Genomic DNA, 27968 nt, shown 5'->3' with positions numbered 1-27968 from the left:
CGCGGCACACAGTGTGTGGGCCGGAAATGGCAGCAGATGTTGCCTATAGTATTTACACAGCAACAGTACAGGCTTGAAATGAGCATAGTCTTGATTTATTGATTTCTAAAGTGCTGGCAACAGCTTGCTAACAAAAAGGTGCTAGACCGAATGTCTGGGAAACAAGTGGTTGATAACCTCTGCAGGCAGCTCGTCTCGTACAGTATTTTAACTCGACTACTCATCAGTTTCCAGGCAGCAGCTGCTGCTTCATGATCACAAATTTCCTAATGGCTGTGCCCGGGGAGGAATAAACATTTTGAAAATGTATTAAAGAGAATCAGGGCTTCTTCTAAAACATAATGTTTTAGTAGGACTCTGGGCGACAGTGGTCTATATTTGGTCATCTTCATTAGATCACAGGCAGAACAGAGTCTCGTACGTTTACGTCCTCACAAATGCTGCTTTGGCCTCACGGACAAATCTACTGCTGACTCGCGTTTCCACAAATGCGTTGTTACACCGGCTGCTTTCTGTGTGTTTAAAACATGGATTCTCTCCGAAAACCAATATTCCTTGTGCAGTCTCAACAAAAACCCATAATTTACAAGACAAATTGCATAAAAACAATGTACAATGACAATGTCAGACATGTACCTCCCTACTATGGTAACGCGACACAATCCTAATTAAAGTGGCCAAATGATTTTGGTGCGTAATTAAATATTGCTACATTTTCTTGGTTTTCCACACTGTGGATGTTTGAGACTAGACAAGAGCCAGATGTGCATCAGTTATTGTTTGCGAGTTTGATTATTGACTCGGGTCCTCGGTCTGAACAGTGTCACCACCTTGTAAATATTTGGATTATGCCCTGCTGAAAGTGAGATAGATGTTTATTCAGATATGAAGAACCAGGTCATGGCAAATATTAGAGCAGTGCACGCGACTTACTATAAAGAGCCTGCAAACACAAAAAAATAATACCGTAACACACACAAGTTTGGATAATAATTCTAATAAATTGTTTTGTGATGCTGCTTTCGTCAAAGACTTTCCATCACTTTAATTTCTGCGTTGAGAAGCAAAGAGGGAGGAAGTTTTCATTAGAAGTCCAGAGTATAGAGAACAAGTCAGCCGTCATTAAACCTTTTTTATTGAACGTCACACAGTTTTACTGTCCAATGATCAGCCACAACATTAACACCATCTGGTGTTTTTGTTGTTGTGGTGGTGGTGATGGAAAAGGGGTCAGTATACACAGCGGGTCCTGTGTTCTGACACCTGTGGACGATGAGCAGAAATACAGTTTACAGAATTTCAGTTTTCATTCTTCATTCCCCTCATCTTTTTTTTTTTTTCACTCTCCCTTGCATCTCAGCACGACGCACGAAGATGCGAGGACACGCCTGACGAAAACGTTGATGCAGTTAATTAAATTCAGATGCACTCGTGGCGTTTTTCCTCTTGCCACTTGTCATTTCGCTGTTCCCTCCTTGTTCTCCTTATCTTGGCGCGCGCAGCTTCCGAGTTTTAGATGTGAACGAGATACAGGAAGAAGATGCGAGGAAGGGGAAATGGAATCAAAACACATTTTGTGAAGTGAGACTTTTGAATTAATCACGAGAAGCGGCAGCATGATGACTTTACTAAACGGTGAACTACGGCAATTTAGGATTTTATGTCCATATTTTAAATAGTTGGATTTAATTTCAAAATCAAATCAGCAGATGCTGGGATATTGCAATATTTTCCCCTTTTTGGTGTGCCATGGATTTTAATCCTGTGGGTAGACTGAATTGTTGACCTTCCTGTGGTTTTATGTAAAAGGAAGCCAGAGAGAGAGAAGCCTGGCAGAAAAAAAAAAAATCAATAAGTATTATATAACTGCAGAAATGTTATATATAGAAGTTCAGGTAGTGTGATGTAAGCAAGGACATAAAATGTTTCTGAAGTATGAACATCGTGTCCTTCAGGTTATCTCGCTGCAGCCTGAAGTGTGAGGGCGGGGCTACACTCTGTACACGGAAGGGCAGACGACAGGTGCTGCTGAAGAGATCAGCAGAAAAGTCAGGCACTGATGTGAACCTCTTACTTACATTTATGTCATTGGTTTAACACAATAGGGAAATGATTTACTGGTATATGTATATGAGTCCCATACCAACGCTCGCAGGTTTCCGTCACTAAGGAGTTGTAGTAACTGAAGGACATTGACCACGAGGAGGCAAATCATTGTTGGTTTTAGTGCCCGTGGGGGTTCTGTGATTGCTTGGGATGTCACCATGTCCAAACCAGTATCCTGCCTTTGCCCCACGTGCCTATGTGTACTTGTACTAGTAAAACTTCTCCGATACTCCGCCTGATACCACGTTAACCTCTGCGGCTGGTTGGGGTGGGAAAACGCCCGTTTAGAGCTGTTTAAAGTTACTTGTGTTGAAATTTGCTTTTTGATTTGTTTTAAAAAGTTAGTTCCCCTTTACTGTATCCACACCGTCCTGCAACCGACATTTATTTAATTTGTACATTTCACTGAAATGACAACAGACATATTTACATTCGGCCGACACCAACTGTTGTCGGGTACGTGAGTTCGGCAACTTCCACACTTGTGCTAGAAAAGACAAGCTGTGGCTCTAACCTTATGTCTCACCCGGCGAGACAAATTCTAGCTGATGCCAACGCTGCCTTTTCCCTGCAGACAGCTCACAGGTGTGAGAGCACAACAACCAAACATCCAGCATCTGCCACAAGACTCTGATACTGATAGAAAGTGAAAGCTGAGCTGCGCAGAGGCAACAACTAAAGCAGGCGTGAAGCACAATGATCAAAACACTTTGTAAAAGGGGCAAGTGGAGCGTCGTCCTTGTTCTGGCTTTGTTCTGGTTTGTTTGTTTCGTGCTTGCCTGTGAGTTGCAGTCATGTCGGCCTTTGTCTCTGTCACAAACATCAGTTGTGAGCATCTCTGCCAGCTAACAGCTTGAGTGTTCAGCCAGACTGGACCAAGAAAACCAGACATCAGTGTGGCTTTGTCTGTCGTCCTTGTCCGGTTTTTCAAAGTGTTTCCAACAAAAAGTTAAACGCGGACTGAAAAGTCAAATATGACACGAAGGCTTTAAACACTTAAAAACATTTAGAAGTTGTTTGCCGTTGCTCATTACCGGTAGTTGCTCGGCCCAGTGGGGCCAAAACCGAACTTTACATAAACTGTAAATGACCAGTGAGATGGTTTGTTGAAGTTTATTAGAGTGGTGGTGAATAAATCTGGTGGCTCAGTGGTAGAGCATTGGGTTGGGATGCAGAAGGCTGCAGGTTTGAATCCCACCCCACCAAAGGGAGCAAAAAGGGAACAGAATACAAAGTGTCATCTCCTGACCTCCATTGAGCAAAAGGCTAAATAAATCACCTGTTTTTGCCTTTTAAAGAGGTGAATTAGAAAAACGGGTTCTTAAGATACTGTACGCAGCTGAGGAACTGGCAGCAGGCAGCAAACAACCTCCTGTTGTCTTTGTACAACATATTCATTTTTAGGGGTTTGAGTTTTCCGTTCTGTGTGCAGCAAAGTGTAATAAGACATTTCAAACCTTTCAGACTTTTCTCTGTGTGTGTGTGTGCGTGTCACCGTTTCCCCTCCAATCATTCTTCACTAATATGTCAAATTTCTTGCACCTCAGTCCACAGTTATCCACATTAACTTTGTCAGTTTTTTGGCTGGTTTTCATAACTGTATTCCCACCCAAGCCACAGGTTTGGCCAGTGTTTGCCTTGCTGCTTTTCTCCTTTTCAACTTTAGCCAGATAACAGTGTCTAGGAGGCAGAAGTCAGACCCCTCAGAAGTCAGCCGGCCTCTTCATTAAAGCCATTAACATTTTTCATCCATGATTATCCCTTGGAAAAACAAGCGTGTGTGTGCGTGTGTGGGATGGATATGTTCAGTAGTGAAGCTTCAAAGTGGGAAGAAAAAATATTTGCGCAAACCTTTCCACTCATTGCTCCTAAATTCGGATTTTTTCAAGTGCTTTTCAGTGTTTCTAGATGGAACTTTTCAATTGCTAAGGTATGAACTCAATTTACACTTCTGTCAATCCTGTGTCAGGGTAAAAACAAAGCAAGAGCTGAAAACTATGGTTTCTTTGTTTCTGCTAAATTAGTTTGATGAGAGACGGCTTTTGCACGGTGTAAAAAGTGGCGCAGCCCTAAATGTCTGTCATGTGCCTGTGATTTATCGTGCTGTCAGTCACTTCACCTCCACCTCCCATCTGTCTTCCTGCACATTCTCTTCTACATCCCTTTGTTTTTATGCCGTCTGTCATCACTCTCATTCGTGTCTGAAGTTACGTGTCTGATTTTCCCATTCTGCGGGTTTTCCATGATTTGACACGTTGTTTAAATAATAAATAACTTTTTTGCATGTACTGTGAATCAAGCGGGTTGATATGACAACATATTGTGACCTCATTTGAAAAGCTGATGATGAAAAGAGGCCAAACTTTATTTGCTGTGAGCATTGTGAATGATCTCATCTGCTCTGAGTCATGTTTTAAGCAAAAACACCAAATGCTACTTAATTCCAGCTACACAGTGGTGGGAATTTGATTTGTTCTAAGACAGGAAGAGCAGGGGATTAAACCTCCTAAATTACTTTGTAGGATTGATGCTTTGAACCTTTATTTTTAATGAACAATTTACTAACTCATCCAGAAATCCTGACTGTAACACCACAGACAGGGGTTTCCGTCTGCAGCTTCCTTTAAATGGCCGCTACAGTGTTGCTTCTCATTCACCCATTCACAAACACACACACACTCACACACACCGATGGCATGCAAGGTGCTCACATTACCCACCGGCGGCAACTTGGGGTTCAGTGTCTTGCTTTGACACGTAGCCAGAAGGGACCAGGATACTGTGGTCCGTGGACGACTGCCTCACCAACTTAGTTAGACTTGTCATGTAGGTACAATTATCAACATATGACTTCATCACATTTCAATTACACACACATCAAAAAAACATATTGGTTCCTTTATTTTTCTGATGATCCCGCTATTTAGCTCATGCCAACTTAAAACCTCATCAATGGAGGCTCATCATGCTAACTCCTCAGGTCGGATAAAACCGATCCAGAAGCTTCATAATACTTCTAAGCTGCAATATGTTTTACCTGACCTCTTCCCTCTAACCAGTGTTTCCAACCATCTGCCTTTCCTCACTGAACAGGTAAACGCATTTCTGTCCTTTGTCATACCCATGGTGGCCATATCAGCTCTGAACGGGGTGATAGCCAATCAGCTGCTGCGGATGTTCCGCGAGGCAGGGCAAGACAACCGTGTCTGCATCATTGGGGGAAATCCCACCATGCTGAATGTCTCTGTGGAGCCCAACAGAGCTCAGTCTCTTCGCCATGGAGTTCTGGTTCTCCGTAAGTGAAGATCCCGCACTTTACACGTCCTGTATAGTATAAAGTACACACACATACACGTCCTGTATAGTATAAAGTACACACACATACACGTCCTGTATAGTATAAAGTACACACTGTATAGTATAAAGTACACATATAATTCTTTCAAAAAGCTGTGCTTTTTAATATTTCCCCACATAGTTCACAACATTTCCTACAAATTAATTCAGCTTTACTAACAAGTTTTCTTCTATACAAATTGCATTTTTTTTTTTCAACCTGAAATTATTCTGATTTTAAACACCTGGCTGCCAGGTGTTAACTCATTAACTCATTGGATTTCACAGTTAACTAGGCAACATCCGAGCATCACCATGAAGGCACCCAGTTGGGAAGAAATTACATAATTTAATGTTTAATTCACAGTGGTTTTCAGGCCATAATTAGGCTTCAGTAGGTTACTTTCCACCTCCTAGCAGGTTGAGTGAGTTCCTATGTTCTCTTTGGTTCCACCCAAACGTGGTTACAAAATAAACCTGGAGCTACAGTCTCCATTATTTGGGCTAAAATACTTAAGCAAAATCTTTTTGGGAAACAATCTGCTGTCTCCCACATGAAAGTGTTTTCTGATGACATATAATCCAGTCAAGAAACTCATGTACTGCCCTGATTTTAGGACGCGGGGCAGTGAAAATGTGAAGGGGGTCTCGAGGACCAGCATACAGTACACAGACGAAATGTAAAGTCAGTCGTTCTTTAAAACCACGCTACAGTGTTTACTGCTGTTTGTAATAAATGTTAAGTGTAGTTCTTGTTAGTTTAAAGCATATACACTGTGGTGAGTCTGTTTCTTTAGTCGTGACAAGTCCCATGAGCACTGCCTGCCAACAGCATTTGCTCAATGGTCCATCACGAAGCTTATTGCCTTCCGCTGACAACACACGACGCCGTAAACAAGACGCCAATGTGGAGAACACGGTGGCGATGCGAACCGGAGGAGGTGTGGAGGCACATGAAAGGTGTAACGAATGCCGGAGATGCTCCTGTTACAATGATTACTTTGCCAACTGATTATCATATGATCATGGACGTGACTTTGACAGCTTTTGTTAACCTTGATATTGTGGTTTGTGTGACAGATAATCGAACAGATCATTGAACATTTACCTGTAGCCACTTTAAACTTAGAACATATTGTTTTATTTGTATTGCACTTGTTTTCTGTGCCTCTTCATCAAATTGTCAATCACAGTTAGGCAATTTGAATTGTAATAATCTGGTCTTCACATACACATTCAGATGCACACACACTCCTAAAGATGTCAAGAGTTTTATATATTAACTGAGCTGCTTCATCACACTGGCAGTGATCAGCTTATTCATCACTTTTTATCTAGTCAGTGATGTAGTGGTAAATCAGCTGTGGCTAAATTATGAGCTGCAGCTGACGGTCATTGTAATCCAAACAACAAACACTGTCATTTAACGTGCAATTTTTCCTTTTTTCTTTTTTTTTCAGGAAAGCCCACCTGGTGCTGGTTTTTGTTTGCATGTTTGTGTTTTTTAGTTTTTTCAGTGACCATAATTACAAATTGTGATTGATGTAAACACTTTCATTAAACACGTCAGTTTGTTTTTCACGTCAGGAGATTTGAGTAGGGTTAAAGAGGAATATTAAAAAAGCTACTCTACATTTCCGGTTTTACTATATATTAATTAACTTTTTTGTAATTGTTTTCGATGCAGCGCTTTTGCGTGTGGCGCTCCTCGCCTTTCTCCACTCGATGCGCTCGGCCTTTTTTTGCAGCAGCACCTTGAGCACATCTGGAAAAAAGCGCTCGACATCAGCGGCGTTTTTTTTTTTTGTTTGTTTCTTGTTTTGTCCAAGCAGATGAATTGAGACACCTGATGACTGACAGCAGATTACCAAACTGTCCCATCTAATCCTAAAATAAGCCATGTAGTGACCATCATCCAGGCAAATCTGGACCTGGTGGCCTCATGATCTCGCCTATGAAAACCATGCTAGCAGCCCGACTCCAGGGATCAATCATTTGGCTCCAGACTAATATAGTTACTCCTGATTGACCACTTCATGTGTTTCAGCAATATTGATCCAATGGCAGTTTGACACCACCCGTGCTCACAACAGACAGTTTACAGCTCTTGCTAATGGAGCTTTGTTAATATCATGTTCTCCTCTCATGCAACCATGCAGTGCTGCATTTATGCACACAGCTCAAGTACCTAGCAGCATAATAAAGTAACTGTGGACATTTTTTGTACTACGCTCATCTAATCCATTAAAAAAAGATTTTTTTGGAGTCGATTTAAAAATGTAAATGTTGCAGTGCTTTTAATCCTGAAATCCACAGCTCCTATGCTGTGATGAAACCAGATGTTGTGAACATTCTGAGCTTAGCTCTTATTAAGCCATGGCCACAGGTTTATGCTGTTCTGTCAGGTTAACTATTATGACAGATGTGATGTCACATTTGCTGCATTAAAACTACAATAAGGAGGATGTACACAAGAAAGAGATGGGGGATTTTATAATCGTGATTAAAAGTACAAAGGTGGCTGATGGGTGAGAGGATCCTGTGTTGTTTTTTTGTTTTTCCTGTACTAAAGTACTAAAACTGTTCCAGCTCCACTGGTCTAACAGCTCAGTCATAAAGGTTGAGTGCAAATACGACACAAAGAAGTAATTTTTTGAGAAAACATTCAGCGCTTAAGCCCCGGAAGCCCCACCACCACCACCACCTCCCCTTGATATAAAACAATCAAGCATCAACAAATCAAACATCCATTCTCAGTTTGGAATCAGGACCTTCAGTTTTTACAGTAAATCAATATTGGAAAATAAGCTCAGTACCAGCAGCATCACCAGTTTCTACCTCTGTATTTTAGCATGTTAACATTCTAAACTAAAATGAGGATTATAGTGTCATATTAGCATTTTCATTGTGCCCATTAGCATAGAAATGATGATAAACTTGTGTACTCAGTTGACTTTATTACTTTAGCTTTTGTTAAGACATATGTGTGAGAATGTTTTATATCGTGTTTATTGTGTAAATGTGCAAGTTGCAGTGTGTGTGTGTGTGTGTGTGTGTGTGTGTGTGTAATACTGCATTATTTACTCTGATCTCTTGTTAAATTAAGGGACCCCTGAGCTAACCTTTCATGGCACTTGACATTTCTGTCACTCTATAACGACTGTGCTCTCGTTCTGATCTACATCGTCATATCACAGATTGAATTGAAGATTGAAAAAGCTTAATTGGATCAGGGTGAAAGTGGAGAAACTGCATTGTGCCAGAACAGTGTAGTCTGGTCTCTAATAGTCCCAATAACAGCGTTCAGTGCAACTACTGTTGCACTTTTGTGATAATTCAATTAATTCATCAATGCCGGGCGAGTTCAAACACAGAGACAGCATTAATGGATATCTGACACTACCTTATTAAATCACCCAGAGGACTAATCCAATCTTCCCTGTCATATGTCGCATGTTCAACCTCTTTTTTCTCTGTCATCCTTTATTTTTTTTACTTAAATATAATTAAAAGTCATTGTATCCTACTTCAGTACCCAGTTCATCATAATAGCTTCGCCGTTGTCAAGGACAATAGTTTCTTTTTATTTATCTGTTTCATTATCTGACATTTTAAAATCAGCTTCTATTCAAAGCTTGCCCACAGTATAAAACCATAGAGCCATTAACATTATTTTAAAGGTATTATCCACCAAGATTCTACTCTATTACACATATTGTCAGCAACATCTTCCTCATATTGCTTTAGCTGCATGTGTCATGTGTACGAATAGTTCAGGTGGTTGTATACAACCCTTGACCTGTAGAACAGGAAAAAAGTGCTGTCACAAGGAGCCTGGAGGATCTGAGGATTCCAGTTTTTCAATCAGATGCCATCTTTTACTGTATGTTGACAGTTCACAGTTTCCTCGATAACAGCTGGGTAACAGCATGTTGTTTGTAGTTTGGGCTGAACAGAAGTCAAAGCTTAAATATCCTCATCGCTCCACTCACCTCTGTCTCTGCCACTGTTCCTCTCTGTGTGTATTATGACCAGACTGTTAAATGCCAACGCAGATGTTAGACACCAAAAGCGTTACGTTAAATCTACGTACAGTACATTTCATACATACTGTAGAGGCAAAAGCAATGAAAGGCATTTGAACAACTTTGAAAACAATAACCACTAAATACTGAAGTACAGTTAAAATTATCTTAAAATTGAATAAACTATACTATTTAATAATAATAAACAGATCCAATACCCAATACAAAAAGACAATTATAATAATAGATTTGAAATATATTTGTGCTCACAATCCAACAAAGGAACTATGAGTGCAGCAGAGAAACTAATCAATCAAGCCGCTGGAAAGCAGCTGCGCTTTCCATTGAAGTTTGCGAGTGGCCGGATTTTGGGCACATTTTAGATCATCAGGAAGTTGGTTCGATCCATTTGTCTGTTTAACACCAGCTGTGTACTGTGGCGAAGTCACATTTGCTCGAGGTTCTGATTGATTCTCCTACTGTATATAAATGCATGTTGACCTCTACATACCAAACAAGTCTTCCTGTTCTTCTTGAAGGTTCAAAATCCAGAGTCCATACATTACTCATACTGGCTCAACATACACAAACCAATCAGGAGAGAGACTCTTGTCCCTCTAACACTGGTCTCTGTGAAACAATTTACAGGTCTGTCTTAAAGTTTAGATTTACAGATTATATTCATGTGGCTTTGTTTACACGAGATAGAAGTAGAACAGCTTTTCTTTTAGTGACTATTGTGTAGAATCTCAAACCAAACACATTCCATGTTCACATGTCAGACTTTGTGATAGAAGCAATTCCTTTTTTTCTGCTTCTGTCACCACCCAGAGAAATTTTGCGCCGTGGCAAAAAGATTAAATCAGCCTAAATTTCAAAATCACAAATACAGTTAAGTAAGACCAGGGTTCAACTCTAGTACAATAGATTTTGACCTTTAAAAATTATCGTAATGCAACGGGTCACACGTGGTTACTACAGTAAGGAAGTATGTGTGTTGTTGTCACTGTTTGTATCATTTAGCTTTTATGTAATTTATGTTGTAACTTAACCTTAGTTCAGTGGGCCCAGGGACATTGTGATCGGGTCGGGAAGAGCGGGGCACCAACCAAGTGATTGCACTGATGCTCAATAAAAAGAAAAAGCAGTTTCAATAGCTTGTACATGTACACAATGTTTTGGAAGATTTTTGCGCGTCTGTCTGACACAAATTTGGCGAATACTTAAAAAAAGTGACAGAGCCCAAACAAAAGCGTAACAGGACTTGTCTGCTCGACATCTTGGAGACACCTGTATATAGACGAGTGTGAACTGGCTGTCCACTCGTGTTAGTGTGACCAGAACGCACAATTAAAACCAAGTGTAAACAAGATGGTACTTTTACACTTCAGTGTGTACTTAGATATTTAGTACAGTTTTAAAAGCTGGATTTGGTGAGCGAAACCCTGTGTAGGTTATGAAGTTGAGCTCAAGCACAGTAGGTGTCGACAGCTGCTCTCAAGCTTAGATTGCCAGGTTATGCTGTAACTCACTCTATACCCCTGAAATAATCCAACTGCAGAATTTGTTTTACTCAGCTGTGCCTCTGTTAGATGTTTCCACCGTCTCTCCATGGACTTTTTTTCCCCCCCATTTTGCTCATACGTCCTTGTTTATCACGAGTCAGATGTGCAGAGGTTATGTAAAAGTCCACAGAGGTGAATTGAGATGGGTTTTCTTTGTCTAATTGAGACTTGTTGAAGCTGCAGTACCGTTGCCATGGTAATGTAAAGCTTAATATCTTCTTCACAGGCGTCCAGTTTTATTCTATTCAGCTACGAGAAATCGTGTGCTATTGGAACAGTGAGGCCAATTCCTTTATTTTTGGTGTAGACTGAAAACACAGCTTTTACTTCTATGTATTTACCTTTGGAGAAAATAGCACCTTTCGTTTGACACCACCCATTTTTCATGTGAGCCAAAGTATAGTAAGAACATGTGGCTGACAGGTGTGTTTTGTTGTCCAGGTTTGTCCTGTGACACTGATTATTCAAACTATAAATAGCACTGAAGGTCTGTGCTCAGTTTCTGATTTGGGTTTTGCCTGATCAGACTGCGTTTATAGTTAAGAGGTGTAACCAACATTAAAACCAGAGGGCTGTCTCTAAATAAAACAAGCAATTGTGAAGCTGAGAGTGTATTAGTGGGTTTTCATGCTTTCAGAATGATGAGCGATAAATGTGAATGTGAGCCGTGTGTGTGTGTCTGATGACTGACGGACCAATGTGGACCGACAGTGGAGCAGAGGACGGAGCTGCCATTTCATGCACAGTGTATGTGATTGACCTTTTCAGGTTGTGTGAACATTTCGTCAAACGGTGCACCGCCGAGTGGAAAACAATCCAGGCGACATTGTGTTTTTGCAGAATTGTGTTGAAGAATATACCCGAGCTGTACTTAACCGCCTGCAGAAAAGCACCAAAGAGCTCCGAGAGGCGAGAAGTGAGACGATGCACCGTGATGAAATCTCTCCTGACAGGCCTTCGAATGGGAACCGCTATCTGTTACTGGAGATCTCTGCTGTGTGGCTGGCTCATCATGCAGTGATAAGTGCTCCTTTTAAAGAACTGGATGAGTCTCCTGCTATATCCAAGTTTGGACCTGACCCCAGAATAGCATCATTCAAGTGAACCATAGTAGTTTCTCTTATTATGCCTGTGGTAATGGCCACAATAGTGACGTACGTTTTGCCTGTCATTTTCTGCAACGTACGTTTTAAAAAAGTTCAAAGTTTGACTTCAAAACTTCAAAATGTCAAGGGCTAGAAAGGTCTCATTATAACCTGAAATTTGTTGCCTGGAATACTGGGGATGACAGCAGGGTTACTTATGAGAAGCTGCTTGGAAACTGGAAGGTGCAAATTACAGAAGAAGCCATTACGACCACGAAATGCCTTTCACCATTCAAGCACACCATGATGCAGACGTGTTACGTGTTCTCGGCGAGACACTTTGTTGCCGATCATGTTGTGCAAGAGTTTCACTCGTGTTTTACCACATTGACATCTGGAGACGGGCGACAGTTTTGGCAGGACTTGCGGTGTCGGTGGCAAGTGAGCGAAACAGCTGTGAGCTAAGTTTGTGCTGAAGGTGGTGAAATGAATTTTGCATGAGGTTGGTGTCAGGGCTGCCGTACTCATGATTTTTTTCTTTCCATTATCTCCTACTGATCTAAGAATTGAGCCGACATTTTCAGCCTCGCTGACAGCAGGGCCGTACACAACTTCGGTCCAGGCAGAAGCGTCGCAGCAAATGTTTTCCGTCATTTCTGTAACATTTACCAAGAAACTGAATAGTAATGACGTAGGAAATCCTGACTTTTCTTCCCATGGAATAAAAGTCCCATGGTTTTATTGACATGTGCCAAGTGCCTCTAGATATTTGCATCGTGAAAAGGTGCTTTCAAGGCTGCGGCCAGGAAGCAGTTGATTTATTTAAAGCCTCTGTCTTAAGTAAATGTGAGCTTAAGGCAGTGGAGATGAATAGTCCAAGTTTGGCTGATTGCTGACTCTGCATACTGAGTGTTTTTCATAAGTTCACAATGTTTTCTCGAAAACAACAGGTAACCTGGACTCATTTACCTTTTCCATGTTGTTCAATTACAGACACTGCTTCAAATACAATCCAATATAGACGAAACAATAGGGATTTGATTGATAATCATATTTCACGGTGCAGCTTTGCACAGGTTGGCTGCTTTACCTTGTATTGTTTTCAGTGTCAAACAGTACTTTTTCCAATCAAGACATTCACAGCTGCTTTGGAGAGTTGTGAAATCAATGCGTTCACACAGGTCTTTCAAAAGAATGAACTGTACAGTTTTAAACAAATGCTAGATTAAAGTATGCATACAAATGTGAACCTCGCCTGCAATGTTTGAGCCTATTCTTTCAGAGGCAATTTCAATACAATTTTGCCACGAGACGATTGGTATTGAAACGGTATTGTCAGATGCACCGACACAGGAGGAGGAGCTCAGACTGAACCGATGACAACCCTTTGCTAAGACAGTTCAATTTAAAGTCCTGTAATCCAGTCACAAATGTATGGATTCAAATACAGAAGGGTCACGATTTGAATAAGTAATTTGCCAGGACCCAAGTAAGGAGACGGCCTGAGGAGGTACAAAGAAAAAGGGTATTTCTCATAAAAGGATTTGAGAAGGCTGATTCGAGGAGCCAAAAGGGGAGGACAACTTAGACCGGGACTGTGCAAGGGGAGCAGGGAAGATAGACCACACACGTACAGGGAAAACAGAACAGCTACTCAACCTACGGGGTCCTGCAGCTTAGACACCTGTAAGTGATGACAGTGTATGGTAAGTGTCAGAAATGTCTCGCCGACTGCTCACAACTGAGTGAAGGCCTTAGTGGACGTTTTAAAGGAAGTTGGGAATGAGTGAGTAGGAGGTGATTTTGGAGCCTTTCAGAGGCCAAACAGAGATGCTGTGCATGATCTCCAGAGAGCTGTTCACACCAGACGTCGCCGAAGCATCTCTGTGAGGAACAATCCACAGCCACAGGAAGCACTTGCTGATTGTTAATATTTGTCACTTTGGTGGAGATCGTGTCAAATATCGTCCAGAAGACCAGGCAAATTGCAAATTTCTTTTCCCTGAGATTGTATACCATTTAATTTTTACTTGATCTGGCCCTCACAGTCACTTCCTGCCCTGGACTTTTATTTTGTCCCCCTTTTTCTCGTTTCCTGTATATTCGCTTTTCAGCGATGCGTTTTTCTTGTCTTTTTGGTATAATTACTAATAAAGCTTATCTTCTCAGCGAACCCCTCTCGCCTTGCTGCTCTTGAGTCCACCCTAAATGCCAAACCTGACAGCCAGCTTGTGTGTTGTGCCGTGCTGGCTTCAGCCTTCTGGCCACAGCCACTGGTGTGTTGTGTTGTGGTTTGTATAAATGAGGAAAGCTAAGAGCAAAAAAAACCCACCCACGCCAAGAATACGTTTCCTCTCATTTATTTCAAACTGCCACACATCTGCACAGGGGGGGAAATGGAGAGACATTTTACTTCTGCCTTCTTTATGGTTTCTCTAAGTGGCTACTTAGATTTAGAATTTAACCATAAAACCAAAAGCTTGCATACATGTATAGTGCTAATTACCAAAAAACCAAGATAATAAATAAATGTATATGGGACACTGTACTGAAAACATCATAAGTCCCTGTAATGTGTCGTCTTAACGCTGCTGAGAAACTGCATGTAACAGAAAAGGAAACGGGTCAAATTCTTCATTCTCACCTATATGAAAGTCTGTGCGTGAAATTGAATTTACAATTTCATTATATTCGTAAAAGCAGTGTTAGTTTTTGTGTGTGTGTGTGTGTGAAAATGAACCATTGCATATGAAGGGCAGATTTCTTCTTTGATCTGGCTCCAGTTCCTTTTCATTATAACTCCAGAATCATATTTCAGTAACTAAGTTGTCTGTACATCCATGTGAACATTGCACACATGGTGTCTTTAAATGCACTGAAAGTCTGTACAAATAAACATTCCCTCTTTATGTGTACTGGTACTTTTTGTGCATTGCCACTGGGTTGTTGCCAGGATAATAACTTTTCAAATAACTCATGTTCTCTTTATTCTTGTGTACTCAACATGCACATTTATAGAATTTGCATCACAAGTCATCTTGTAATCTGAAAACTATGCATAGTTTGCATATAAACCGTTACACTTTGCACTTTGGTTTTATGCTGTGTACTGTACTTTGTGTATATTTGCTTTTCTTTAATTTACTTTTTTGGCCACTTCCCGGCTTCTGATGGTCTCCGTCTCTCTCTGTCTCTCTCCGTCTTTCTCTGTCTCTCCCTTCTGTCCAGGAGCGGTGGTCATAGCCTTTGTGGTCTGCTGGCTGCCCTATCACGCTCGTCGCCTCATGTTTTGCTATGTCTCTCACTGGTCTGAGTGAGTAATGATTCTTCAGTGACACACACACACACACCTTTACATGCATAACACTGTTTTACACTCACATGCACAAATATTGGCTATGGAGGATAATCAGTTAAGAATGTCTGACAAAGATGAGCAGGATGGACTCATCCTCTTTCTCTCTAATAACCATTTCTTGCTCTAAAAGTTTTACAATATTGTTTCCCTAATTAAACTGAACAGGAACCCTTTTATGTGAATGAACGTAAGTACTTGGCAAGCATCATCTTCTATTGTCCTACATGATGGATAGGCAAATTTTCCACAAACATGACAGCTAGCAAACTTACAAACTACATGACGAACATCACATCACACATCAATCAAATACACTAGTCAGCTAAGAAGGTTTTACTTATTGGTACAACAGTAGAAACACCGGTCAGCTCCTCCATCTGTTTATCTATTCTCCAGCTCTCACTAACAAGTAAAAGCCAGTATTGACATTTACTCTGGTTCAGGCTCTTGCATTCTCTTCACTTATCCTCACTTTCTCAAAATCATCCTCATGTGACATTTCTCATGTACGACCATGCTGGGAACAACCATGGATGAGAATCCTGAGCGATTTGTGTCCCGTGAGAAGTCTACGGGACAGGACTTCAAATTTCCATAGTCCAGTATTCAGTATTAAATGATTCATGTAAAAGTGTTACATATTAGAGTTTTAATTATTGCTTAGCATTTTCAGGTTATTTCATTTATCTTCTACTTGCAGCACAACATATTGTACTATACGCAGAAGCTGTTATACTTGTATTACTGTAAAAATGCTAATGAACCACCGAGACACAATTTTAAGTTACTAATCTATGTATATATTACATTAGTGTGTCCTGCAGCGTTGAGCCTTAAAGAGGCGCAAAATCTAGTACTAAAAACTTGAAAAGCTTAAAGTAGTAGAATATTCCAAAGGTTAAAGGTCATAGCAAGTTACTGCTATTATCACTCTAATCCCAAGCACTTCCCTCCAACTAAGTTTCTTCTTCTACTCTCAACGAGCTCTGACAGTTAGAAGTGGCTATAAGAGCGCAAATAGAAATTTGACTTTGAAATATTTTTGAGCTCTATGTATAAAGTGAAAGAGTCCTCATTTAATAAGTTTATTACTTAATGAATTCTATCAAGTTTAGTAAACATCTGCAGCAGTGTGCAGGGCTGTGTCATGTTTTCATTACAAATTAAAAAACTTTTGCCCAAAACGTAGACGAGGACTTTACTTTTAGATATACTGTTATTATTCTCATAGTTTTCTAATACTCTATACTCTACATGCATAAATGACCAATCAAAGAGGGAGACAATGGATCCAGGCTTCTCATTTCATACTTACAACTTTTCTAAACTTCTTCCTAAAGACAAAAAACTTTGGACGCTGACTGGGCAGGACATAAAGCCATGAAACTGCAGGGACTTTTAGTTGAAGTCTATAACATAGATTTTTAAATGAAACATTTGTTTTCCAACAACGAAGGTTCAGCCTAGATTAGAAACTCTTCTCTTCAACTGTTCTCTTTCCCCTTAGGCAGGCTTCCGCTTGTAAACCCGCCTCCGTCGGTTTCCACTTCCTCACTGCTGAGAAACCGCCCAACACAATGATGGTAGTTATGTGCATTAACCAGACTTGAGGTCTAAAAAATATTCTTTGGTTTGTGAGTGACAGGCACTGATTACAGATATATCAAAAACGCAGCTGATGCTTTCTGTATAGACTCAGCGTCGTGCACTGAATTTGCTCTTTATCACTTGCACCACCTACCTAAACTTTTAACTGGTCTGTCTCTAACACTGTTGCCTCCTCATTGATAAAAGCTTTTATTTTAAGAACACACCATTTACATTTGAATTCCCATATTTTTCAAAGTTAATTTTCATCTTAGCACACTTTAAGTTTGTACACGGTGCTGTGATGGTGATGTGGTCATGTCATCCACGTACGTCACAGGGGCTGAACGCTCTCTCTTCCTACATCCTGTGTAGATGTCCCAATAATAACTTCAGTTGTCAGTACTAATGGTTAAGTTCTGATTCCTGCCATATTGCCCATCTCCACCTGCTGCCATGTTGTAGTAAACTCAGCAGTGGTGACAAAGGAAAAATGTTACCTCTCTAGCCCTTTGACTCTCTCTGGGTTTTCTTGCAGTAGTTGAAAACCTTACTGAGAACATTGTTTATATCTGATGCTTTGTAATAATGGTTCCCACAAGAGCCTGCCTATGTAATATAGAACCAACACTAAGTCTTCTCTCGTTTCTGCTGTTAGAAGCTTCCTATAAATATAATATAAAGTCAATGGGCCCAGTGAGGATTTGCTCATGTGACCATGAATATTTTATCCAACAACACTTAGTATCATTATCCACTATTTGTTTTCAAGTGAGGAAAATTCAAAAGTACAACTTTAACAGCAACTTTAAGCTGTGGCAAAGTGCAGGGAGAAAAAGTGAGTTTTCAGCTTTGATTTTAAAATGGCCTGTCTAACTTGCAAAGGCAGTGCTTTCCGCAAATTGGGGCCTGCAGCAGCAAATGCTCTGTCTCCCCTGAGCTTCCGCAGTGTCCTCGGGACGTCCAGGAGCATCTGGTGAGCAGACCTGAGCGACCTGGAGGGGGAGGGCGGAGCAAGACCATTTAAGGACTTAAAAACAAAAGAATTTTTAAAATGAACTCTAAGATGGACAGGCAGCCAGTGCAGCGATGCTGAAGCCGGGTCGATGTGTTCCAGTTACCAAACGTGCAGCTGCATTTTGTACCAGCTGAAGAAAAGACAAATTTCTCAGCGAGAATCGAAGCTCCAGGAGCGTATTGCGATCGTACAACAGTAGCGCTTTGATATTTTGAGAGACAGTTTCTAAAAGCACAAACACAAAGAAAAATATCACACGGTAAGCTGTATACACTGGAGCCATCTTGGAATTAAGATCATTAGAAAACAGAAGGGAAGAAACACATATATAAAACTGAATAAAAATAAAATCCCAATACAAATAAATAGCATGATGAATAGAATAAAAGTAATACTGTGCGTTGAGCTTGAAACATGTAGCTCGTCTTCCTGCTGCTGTAGATTAGAGCTTTTCTTCTTCTGTGCTCCTTATCTATTTGTGCAGGGCCTGCAGCTTTATCATTTTGCAAGGAAGGAAGCTTGTGCTCTCATTTTCTTTCTTTTGTACTGTGCAACACTTTGAAATCCTCTTTTCTAAGATACAGTCCTCTCCAAAAGTATTGGAACAGCAAGGAAAATTCCCTTGTTTTTGCTGTACTCTGAGGACATTTAGGTTTAACAGCAAAAGATAAATGTATGTAATGTTTCATCTTTTGTTGTATGTACATCTACAGTACATCTAACAGAATATTTTTTTTATTTTTTATTTTAAACCCAGATCCCTATATGCAGTGTGGCAAACACAAATGATTGAGCTTCAGTTGCTAAATTCCCTGAGACCACAAATTTGTAGTATTTCACATTTCAGCTACTTGTTCGCTGGTTGCAAAGCAGCCATTTCTCTTTAAAATAAATGGAATTTATTTAAACCGTGTGCTGATGCGTTTTCTGCATTATGCCCGCAGTGGAGATATTATTGAGAGGAAGGGAGTGGTATTATTCTCTCAGTAGGTTTTATTTTTTTATTTTTTTTGCCATTGGCACCCAAGAAACCACAGGGTACAACATCAGCATGGCCTTCATAAAGACAGCACGAGTCAACTCTATTTTATTTTGCAACATTTCAGACAGAGGGTTTTATTTTGAAATGTCTTATTTTTCCACGGTGAAAAGCAGCAGTGAATTAAGGTCACTTATTCAATGGATATTCAGAAATTTTTATTTTTCATTGCTCCTGCTTGTCTGATGTGACCTTGGCGATCAGTTTGGTTAGTCAGCTATAGAGAAAACACAGACTTTCTTTTTTTTTTTTAGAAGATACTTTGCACTGGAAACTTTCTTTAATTATTAATAGGACATGTAAATCAATATTCGGTTAATTAGTTTGAAAACAATGATTTGCTACAGTATGAAAAATAGTGTGACACTGTCAGGATGATTTCGAAACGCCAGCTGAACTAAAATCCAAAGAGATGGAAACGTCAAATACCAAATGATTTACTTTGAATCAGCAACAGCATCTTGTTAAGCAGCGGCAGCACCACTGAGGTACTGCACCTACACATTTTCCAGACAGTTGACACATCCTCTATCTTCAGTGTTACATCTTTCCCGAATACACATTTATCCCGATGTCGGTGAAATAAATAAACTAAACTATTGCAGGTGAGTTGGACTTTGAGAGACACTGGGCATATGGATGTGGGTCTGTATCAGTGAGTATTGTAGGCACAGGTTGCAGTCATGACCAGTCCAAATGTTCTGCCAGTAATAGCTGTCCTCTTTGATACACCCATGACAGCCAGATTGGTCCGGAGTCAATCTGCCACAAAGTAAAACTGACTGATGTGCTTAAATCACACAGTGACTGCATTCGGGAAAATGCTGCGCCTGTAACTCATATGAAAAATGTCCGCCGCCTGTTTCCAAACCCCAAAATCTACCAAACTGAAGACTCACTTTTGGCTCATGTGTCATTCTCCATTAAATAAACAGAGCCCACAGATGTACCTGACTCAGTAATAACAAAAAGGTCATGTCCCTTTCAGTCCTGCCCTCATTCATCTTTAATGGTGTCTCTGTATGCGGGCGGATACATACATCTTTGACTTTGTGCACCTTTCAGTGATCTCTCTTCATTTCGAGAGCAGAACGGATCAATACACTAAATCCTAGTGATCAACGTGATGCCCAGGAGTTTCTATCTACAATGTGTTTAGACAGACTGATGTCTTATTCTTATTCTTATACCATTGTCTCATCTCCTTCTCTTGTTTCTCTTCACTGCTTTGTTTGTGCAGCCAAACTTAACTTAAATTAAATTTTTGTTAAAAAAAAAAAAAAAGACTCATCTACTGTGCACTATATGCTTCCTGTTTGTGTTTTGACTTGTTTGCTTATTTAGTTCAACAAAACTAAAAACAAATGCACTGTGGAGAGGTGCTGTCAAAATCTGCCAAATCTTTCAAACCCAATGGACCATTTCGTTGAAACAGCTCTGCCAGGTTGGGGAGATGGCAGCTGGTGAAATTGCACCACTCTTGGCCTCACACGACAAACATGGTTAGGGTTAGTCCAGTGTCCTGTTCTAAATGCGCAGTGTTTCGTGACCCATCCACCACCCGACACAACCCCCTGTAAAACTGTGGAGAATGGTAATATGTGCCTGGTGGTTGTTTTTTGCAGCCGGTGCAAACAGCCCCCGTGTGTGTGACTTTTTCCCTTTTTCTTACGACTTCAGATTGCCTGTCCCATTTTATGTAATCTTTATATCCTTACCCCCCCCCGCTCCCCCTCATGGCTTAATCTCCCCCTTACTACTCTCCAGCAATCACAGTCATCAGTCACTTAAACACAAATTGTATTGTACACAAAAAAAAAAAAAAAAAACATCTTCAAAAGAATGAAAAAAAAAATTGGCACTTTATGGCAAAGTATATTTACTGTCCTTTAAAAACTGCAAGAAAAATGAATATCCTCTTTTCAAAGAGGATTTCAGCCGCAGTGCAACTCTGTTTATGGTTTTCCATGCAAACAGAAATCTTTTATTTTCCAGAAACTTTACATTACCAATGCACCACAACAAATTCAGCAGCTGATCTTTCTTTAATACGTATCGGTTTAATTTGAGCACAGAAAATGTTCCCTTCCTCTTGCTGATGCGTTGGCATCATTAATAAAGCCAGAGATTGGCAGGAAGCCTGCAGCACAAACTTGGACATGCTTCCTCAATAGTTGACCTTTTGATGACTTTGGATGCAAATTGTGGTACTGGATCAGAAAATGAGCAGTGACATCTTAAGAGAAGATTATTGGGTTAGGGTTGTACATGCTCGCTATCCAGTGGTGCAGGCATCACTCAGTCTGTGTGGCGGAATGAAACGTCGTGTAGATTTCTGTATTATATGTATTATTATTATTATTATAAGTATTTGCTCACTGCAGTAAAGTCACTCTCGTTACATGGTACGTTCTTTACTGTTGCACAAGGACAGGGCTGGTCTTTGACTTTCATAGCCCTGCCCAATCTGTACATCTTTACCAATTTAACAAATTTGAATTGCTATGTGTGTGCACAGCTGCCAAACACTTAAATCTCGTCCCTCTGACCCTAACCCTAATTCACATGTATAAGTGATGACATGATATAATCTGAACTGAAATTTCCTCCAAGTGATGTCATCTGGAGGCATTTTTTAGTCAGAATCGGAGAGATATTGTAACATAGGGAAGTCAGATGGATGTTTAACGACGTGTACAACCCAAACTAGAACCCAAACTAGAACCAAGGTAAACATCAGTGAAGGCGTCCTTTAAGCTACAGCAACACGATGGTTGAAACGAAACAGAATAAAACCACTTTTCTTTACTTAAAGCTACAATATGCAACTTGTGGCAATCAAGATGGCTGCATCACGAGACTTTAAATCAATCCACCATAGATACAGTAAACGTGAGCCCAAAAAAAAAACCTTTGGAAGTGAAAATCTCTGAAAGGCTCCCAGTGCTTTTCTGTAAGTCTTTATCTTAAACGGCACCTTTTCACATTAAGATAAGTTATTGAGCTAATTTTCACTAAATAATTCTTAACAAGTTGCATCGTAGCTTTAAGTAAAAACTGCAACAATCACTGCAAATAATTGAATAATCTTGCATTTATTTGCATTGACCACATCTTTAAGACGTCACGCTCTGTCTCTGTCTTCTGTGTTCCAACAGTGACCTGTATGACTTCTACCACTATTTCTACATGCTGACAAATGTCCTGTTCTACATCAGCTCGGCCATCAATCCCATCCTCTACAACCTGGTGTCAAGCAACTATCGCCAGATTTTCCTCTCCACGCTGCGCTATTTCTGCATACCCTGTCGCCATGCACCGAGGAGGCATCCCCACCCTCTGACCCGCCACTCCATCAGCATCTCCAGCAACCACACCCTGTCCACCAACATCATCAAGGAGACTGCTTACTGATTGAACTGCGAGGGACCAGTTGCTCTCATACCATGAATGCATCCGCTTGCTGTTTTGTGATAACAGATCCAACTTCAACTCCGACATTTTGGTACAGGATCGGAGACTTAGCACAAGCCAGTTTTCATGTCAGGTCAAGTGCCCACTCTGAGACCACTGGGATTTCATTTCGGACGCACTAACTAAAATGTGTTGTGTCTTTATTCAGCATGAGTTTTTAAAATGAAAAAACTACGGACTCAGAGTTTATCTCTAAACTGGAAGACAATGCGAATCCAAATGTTTATATAAGATGCTTTTATGTCTTTTTATTGCACCGATCATTCACACTCAGTTGGTTTTGTAAATTACTTTTTAAGCATCAATCTCCTGATATGATTGCTCTCAAAAAAAAAAAAAAAAAAGTTGACAGAAGCCTCCTTTATATTGTTTTGAGTGAGCATCTGTGGATTTGATGTTAGGAAAAAAAAGAAGGTGACAAATACTAGATATTACTTTTCTGTATAGGAAGACTCATTTGCATCATTATGTGATTTCTAAATAGTGCAGAAGGACCTTGTAATTATTTTTGATAATAGTTTTCTGCATTCATACCATCCTTAAGAGGCTGTAAATGATTAATTGAGGTATTTGTACACAACAGTTGTGACCGTGTGCAGCTGGTAATTAATTGATGCACAGACACAAAAGCAAGCTTACCTGGAACATGATGTTAGTCCATCAGGGACAGAAAATGGATCGCTCCAACAGACACAGAGCACCTGCTTTAATGCCTTCCCCAACAGCTGCGGCTTGAGAAATCCGAGGCAGGGGGGGGGGGGGAGGGGAGGGGGCTTGGGACTCCAACGCCTCCATTAAGAACAGCACAAAGATGTGAAACAATCTGGACTTTTTCAGCCAAGGCACACGAGAAGCACTACGGAAGGAATTAGAAAAGTGCTGATCATTTATCTGTGATTCAGCAAGAGCACTTTGAAAAGTAATTTTGTAATCGGTAGCACAAGATGCCTCATGTTTGTCTCCTTCCAGAATGAAATTACAAAGTGCATTTTCTACTAGTCTGATAAATTGTTTATTAAGCCCAGTGTACCAGGGCAGTATCCATATGAATTATACCCAAATTGGGCGATTCTACACCCCATGACGGACAGTCTCCTCCAAACTAATTGGAACGCCAAGGCTCACTTATTTGATTTTGCTGTTCACTGCTGCTCTCGGTCTTAAGTTACTTTACTCTTCGTGATTTGACAGGAAAGGGTCAATGGAGAATGGTTATTACAATAATAATAAGCCACAGATGGTTGAAATATGCAGACATATTTCTATTTAATATGCAGACATTGTCCTTATACTACAGTTTCAGAACATGTAAATTACTCCAATTATATTTAAAAGAACTCACTCCTGTTTATAACACATATCTCGACAATAGTCCTGTAAGGAAATCACATCATGGAACTGTGTGGGAAGGCAAGACCACCAAAATGTTGGATATTCCACAAATCTGAACAAATCATCCTGGAGCTGGATCACTGGTTGTTCAAGTGATTAATCAGACACCAGGACCACTTGAGGCAGATTCTAAAATTCGTCATGTTCGACCAAGTGGGGGCTAAAATCTGTCCGAATCCATACAGTGTCATACCAGTTTTGTCAGGTTAATATCCATCTGTCATACAAAGGGGGGAGGTCTGAATTTTTCCAAACAAAATATGGTCCGTCTTTCCTTTTGTTAAGCTCTTACCTCTGCAGACATGGCAAACAATTCAGTTGAAGCCTGCTGACATTTTACAAAACCCATAAAACCATAAAAAAAACAATAGTTTGTGACATTCTTTCCCATTCTCCCACCTCAAGTTACAATACGCTGATTTTTCATAGCGTTTTCATAACATTAAAAAAAAAAAACAACTGCGGTCATTGAATGTAACACTGGGTTTTTATCGAGCGCCGTCGAGGATCAATGATCTTGTCTGGTGAAAAATGTGAAGGCATGTGTACATGAATGCACAGCTAAAATACCAACTAGTGCGAGTATGAAATAGTTTACTGCCATGTAGTTTTAGCACGTCTGCCCCGATATGGACTGAGCCACTTTTCAAGCAAATGTATTTTGTGTGGCCCAGCAAATTAAAAATGAACTGGGGACACCGGCTGATTCGGTGATCGGTCATAATTCAGCTTTATCTGTGTGATAAATGACCATTGGTTTTTCGCATGCGTTGTAGCACAGTTTGCACAGCACGGTGTAACGATAATTGTTGTTCCACGCATGTACTCTACAGATGTGGCTAAAACTGTATCCTGTTCCTGACAAGAAAAAACCTTATTCGTCACACCTACCTGAATGCTTTTAGTTTGCCATAAAATCAAACACAGAAAAGAAGTAAGTCTTACTTTATGTTCCCATTAGAAGTGGTGATAAATTTGCAAGTAAATTGTGATATTGCAGGCAGACAATCTTCAAAGTGCTGCTTGAATGGAACAAGATAAAGAAGAGATATGACTGAAGAGATAAGGAAGAAAATAGTCACAGTACCTAGTGGTAAAGGTCACGGTATTTAGGGCTTTAGGACCACCAAGCAACGAAGAACTGAGAAAAACCTCTACACAGACATAAGCTGCTATAAGATTAGTTTGCGTCACTTTCTGGCCACTACATGGAGAAAGACTTTGGAAGATCCCACTTTTAGAGAGAGAGGTACTAAAGGCACATCAGCTCTACGCTCAGAGAAGACGAGCATCATTCTATCAAACAAACAACATCAAGGAAAGGAGAAGAAAACACCGAACGTTCGGAAGTAGCATCTTCACAGTCCTGATCTTAATATATGAACATTTTGAAGCTGTACATACAAAACCTGGAGCAGTGTGATGAAGACGCGTGGGACAAACCATCGGTTGAGTAGACTTGAAATTGTTTTCAGTTTTAACTTGGTTTAGAGAAACCTTGCATGTACTTTAATGTTACGTTATTTATGTTGTAACTTGTGAAGATGGTTGCGCACAAGTAACTTTGTTTTTTTTTTTTTTTTCTTCACTGTAAACTTAAGGCATCAGTTAATGACCTGCATTTATCCCTTACGTTTACTGGAGAGTATTTTCAGATGGTAGCATAGGAACCCAGGTTGTACTTCTACTTTTCAAAGTACCTGCATACACTGATTTCAGTTATCCATTGTAGTATGTTGCAGTACTTGAGTCACAGCACTTCAGTCATTCAAGCTTTGCACTGGTTGTGTCACTGAAGTCCTGCTTTCACTCGCTTTATTAAAACATTTGGCGCCCGGTTAGTTTTAATAACCCACACACAGTTGCCATCGTGTTTTCTGGTGTGTAAAATCTTTATTGTTCACATGTATTTATTATAGGTTCAGTTCACCGAGAGCCTTTCTCTTTAGTGCGCACACACACACACACACACACACACATTCCCACCTCGAAATTGCCCAGCATAACCACAGTCTGATCTGTGGCCACGACGGGTCCACTGAAGCAGTTAGGATTAAAGACCTTGCTTGCACAACAGTGTTGTTGAGTGCTGGTGATGAGAAATGCTTTGCCCTGTTCCCAACCAGATTCAGGGTTGGAAATGGGGTTAGTTAAATATATGTAGAGTAGAAAGTGATACTCATCAGCTGTGTGCATGCAAGTCTGCACCTCTTTGCAGTGCCTTGAACTAAACGCTCATAATGACATGCCAAGCAGATGATGTTCTACCACGCTCACCACCTTACGTTAGCATGTTAGCGTGCCATCAATCCAGTCGATCCAGTTCAGACATTTCATCCAAACAAAGAGAGGAGGTAAGAAAAACGGGGCACCAAAGCTATTTGGGGATATTGTTTGTACAAATTGTTATGAGAATTTGTCTAAATCGAATTAAAAAAAAAAAAAAGGTGAAAGGGAAAAACAATGGGATCACCAAAGACAATCAGATACATCTTCAGGGGACAATGCAGTAGTTGCTCGCAGTGGGAGGCTGACAGAAATCATCATGTGTGAGGGCCTGTGCTTAGCATGGCTTCAAATAAAAAAATAGAGACATGAAAAACATATGCTTATATCATGAATGGTTGTTTTTAACATAACGTCCCTTGTTTTGACTGGTGACCGTCACTAGCTGTGCTGTTTAATGGTTGATATGGTTCTACGTTCTTGTGCATTAGCTGTGTCGTTGATAAATCTGTGGAGGATTTAAACACTTTATTTTTCCTCCATTAAAACTCAAACCCACAGATAGATGAAATCTGTGGAAACATGCTGTACTGTATGTCCCTTTAAATTTAAACTTGAGCTGTTTAAACTGCACACGCAGTTAGATGTGCGGTTTGTGTACTCTGACCTTTGCAGTACACACTGTACTTGTAAATGAATGTTTTATATCTCTAATGTGTTCTGGCCCACTTTGCACTGTATTTTAATTGGACCATTTTGCTTATTTCAACTGATGATTCAGATCAGTCCTGTTTAACTGAATGTCACATTATTTCATTTTCAGTATAAAAGGAAATAAAAGAACAAATATATGTAATACAGTGAAGTACTGGCCCTGCTGTTTTCTGTACATCTATTTCTGCCTCATCCCTGCCACACGAGCCTTCTGACGGTATTGGGTATAAGGGTATACGAGCAACGAGAGGTGTGCAAACACACAGATGTGCACACAAACACACTCACCACTTAGCAGAGCAGTGTTTGACCTTTTCTAAAGTACACTCATGACAATTAATAGCTGTAGGCTTGAAAAAACAAATGTCACTCACAAAGCACCAGCGTCTAGGTGCAGAGCTTTGTTGTCTTATTTAAAGTGTTAACCGAGGAATAGCTAGGGACCATAATACTCTCCACTCGGCAAAGCGGGAAACTGAAATGCATTAAAAAGAAATAAGACACATTAAGAAGGTAACAAGTTGAATGGGACTTTTTCTCGGCTGTCCAGTGTGAAGAGAGAAGCGGCAGGCCGGACTCGCAAAGCCACAAACTAAATGAAAATGTGGTTTTTGTGTTTGACTGCTCAAACGAGGAGTTTTCGCAGCATGAAGATGTATTAGCTGAGGCCCCAGATAAGGTTAAGCTTTGCACTGTATTACACACCTGCTCCTTACTATTATCACACGGATCTCATACATAGATGGATTATCAAACAGGACTGCTGTGAAAGAAGTATTAATATGTCTTTTTCCCTTTATTTCACATCAAGTAGCATGAAAAATGACCAGAAAGAAACAAAAGATGTTTGTTACCAAAAAAAAATGACCAAAAAGAGGAACCACATATCAGGTAATAAAAAAAAAAAAAAAACAAGTTGATTCGTGTCTCATTCGGACTGAAGGACCCAAGTACTGTAGGACCGGACGGGGGCTTTTCACCCATGGTCCCATAACAGACAAGTGGCTGAAAGTTAAGGACATGTTTCCTAGCATCAGCACCAC

General features: G+C 40.3%; 1 protein-coding gene across 1 annotated transcript in view; it reads left to right on the top strand.

Moving 5' to 3' along the window:
• The window catches only part of ntsr1 (neurotensin receptor 1 (high affinity)), a 34125-nt gene extending 6991 nt beyond the window's left edge, over positions 1-27134 (top strand). The window contains exons 2-4 of the mRNA XM_067528486.1: positions 5200-5401; positions 15346-15430; positions 22278-27134. Coding sequence (XP_067384587.1) covers positions 5200-5401; positions 15346-15430; positions 22278-22533 — 543 coding nt within the window. The 3' untranslated portion in view covers positions 22534-27134. The remainder of the gene's footprint in view (positions 1-5199; positions 5402-15345; positions 15431-22277) is intronic.
• Positions 27135-27968: the final 834 nt, after the last annotated feature.

The sequence above is a fragment of the Channa argus genome, chromosome 13 (assembly GCF_033026475.1).
Source record: "Channa argus isolate prfri chromosome 13, Channa argus male v1.0, whole genome shotgun sequence".
Classification (NCBI taxonomy): domain Eukaryota; kingdom Metazoa; phylum Chordata; class Actinopteri; order Anabantiformes; family Channidae; genus Channa; species Channa argus.
This window is presented reverse-complemented; position numbering and strand designations above follow the sequence as displayed.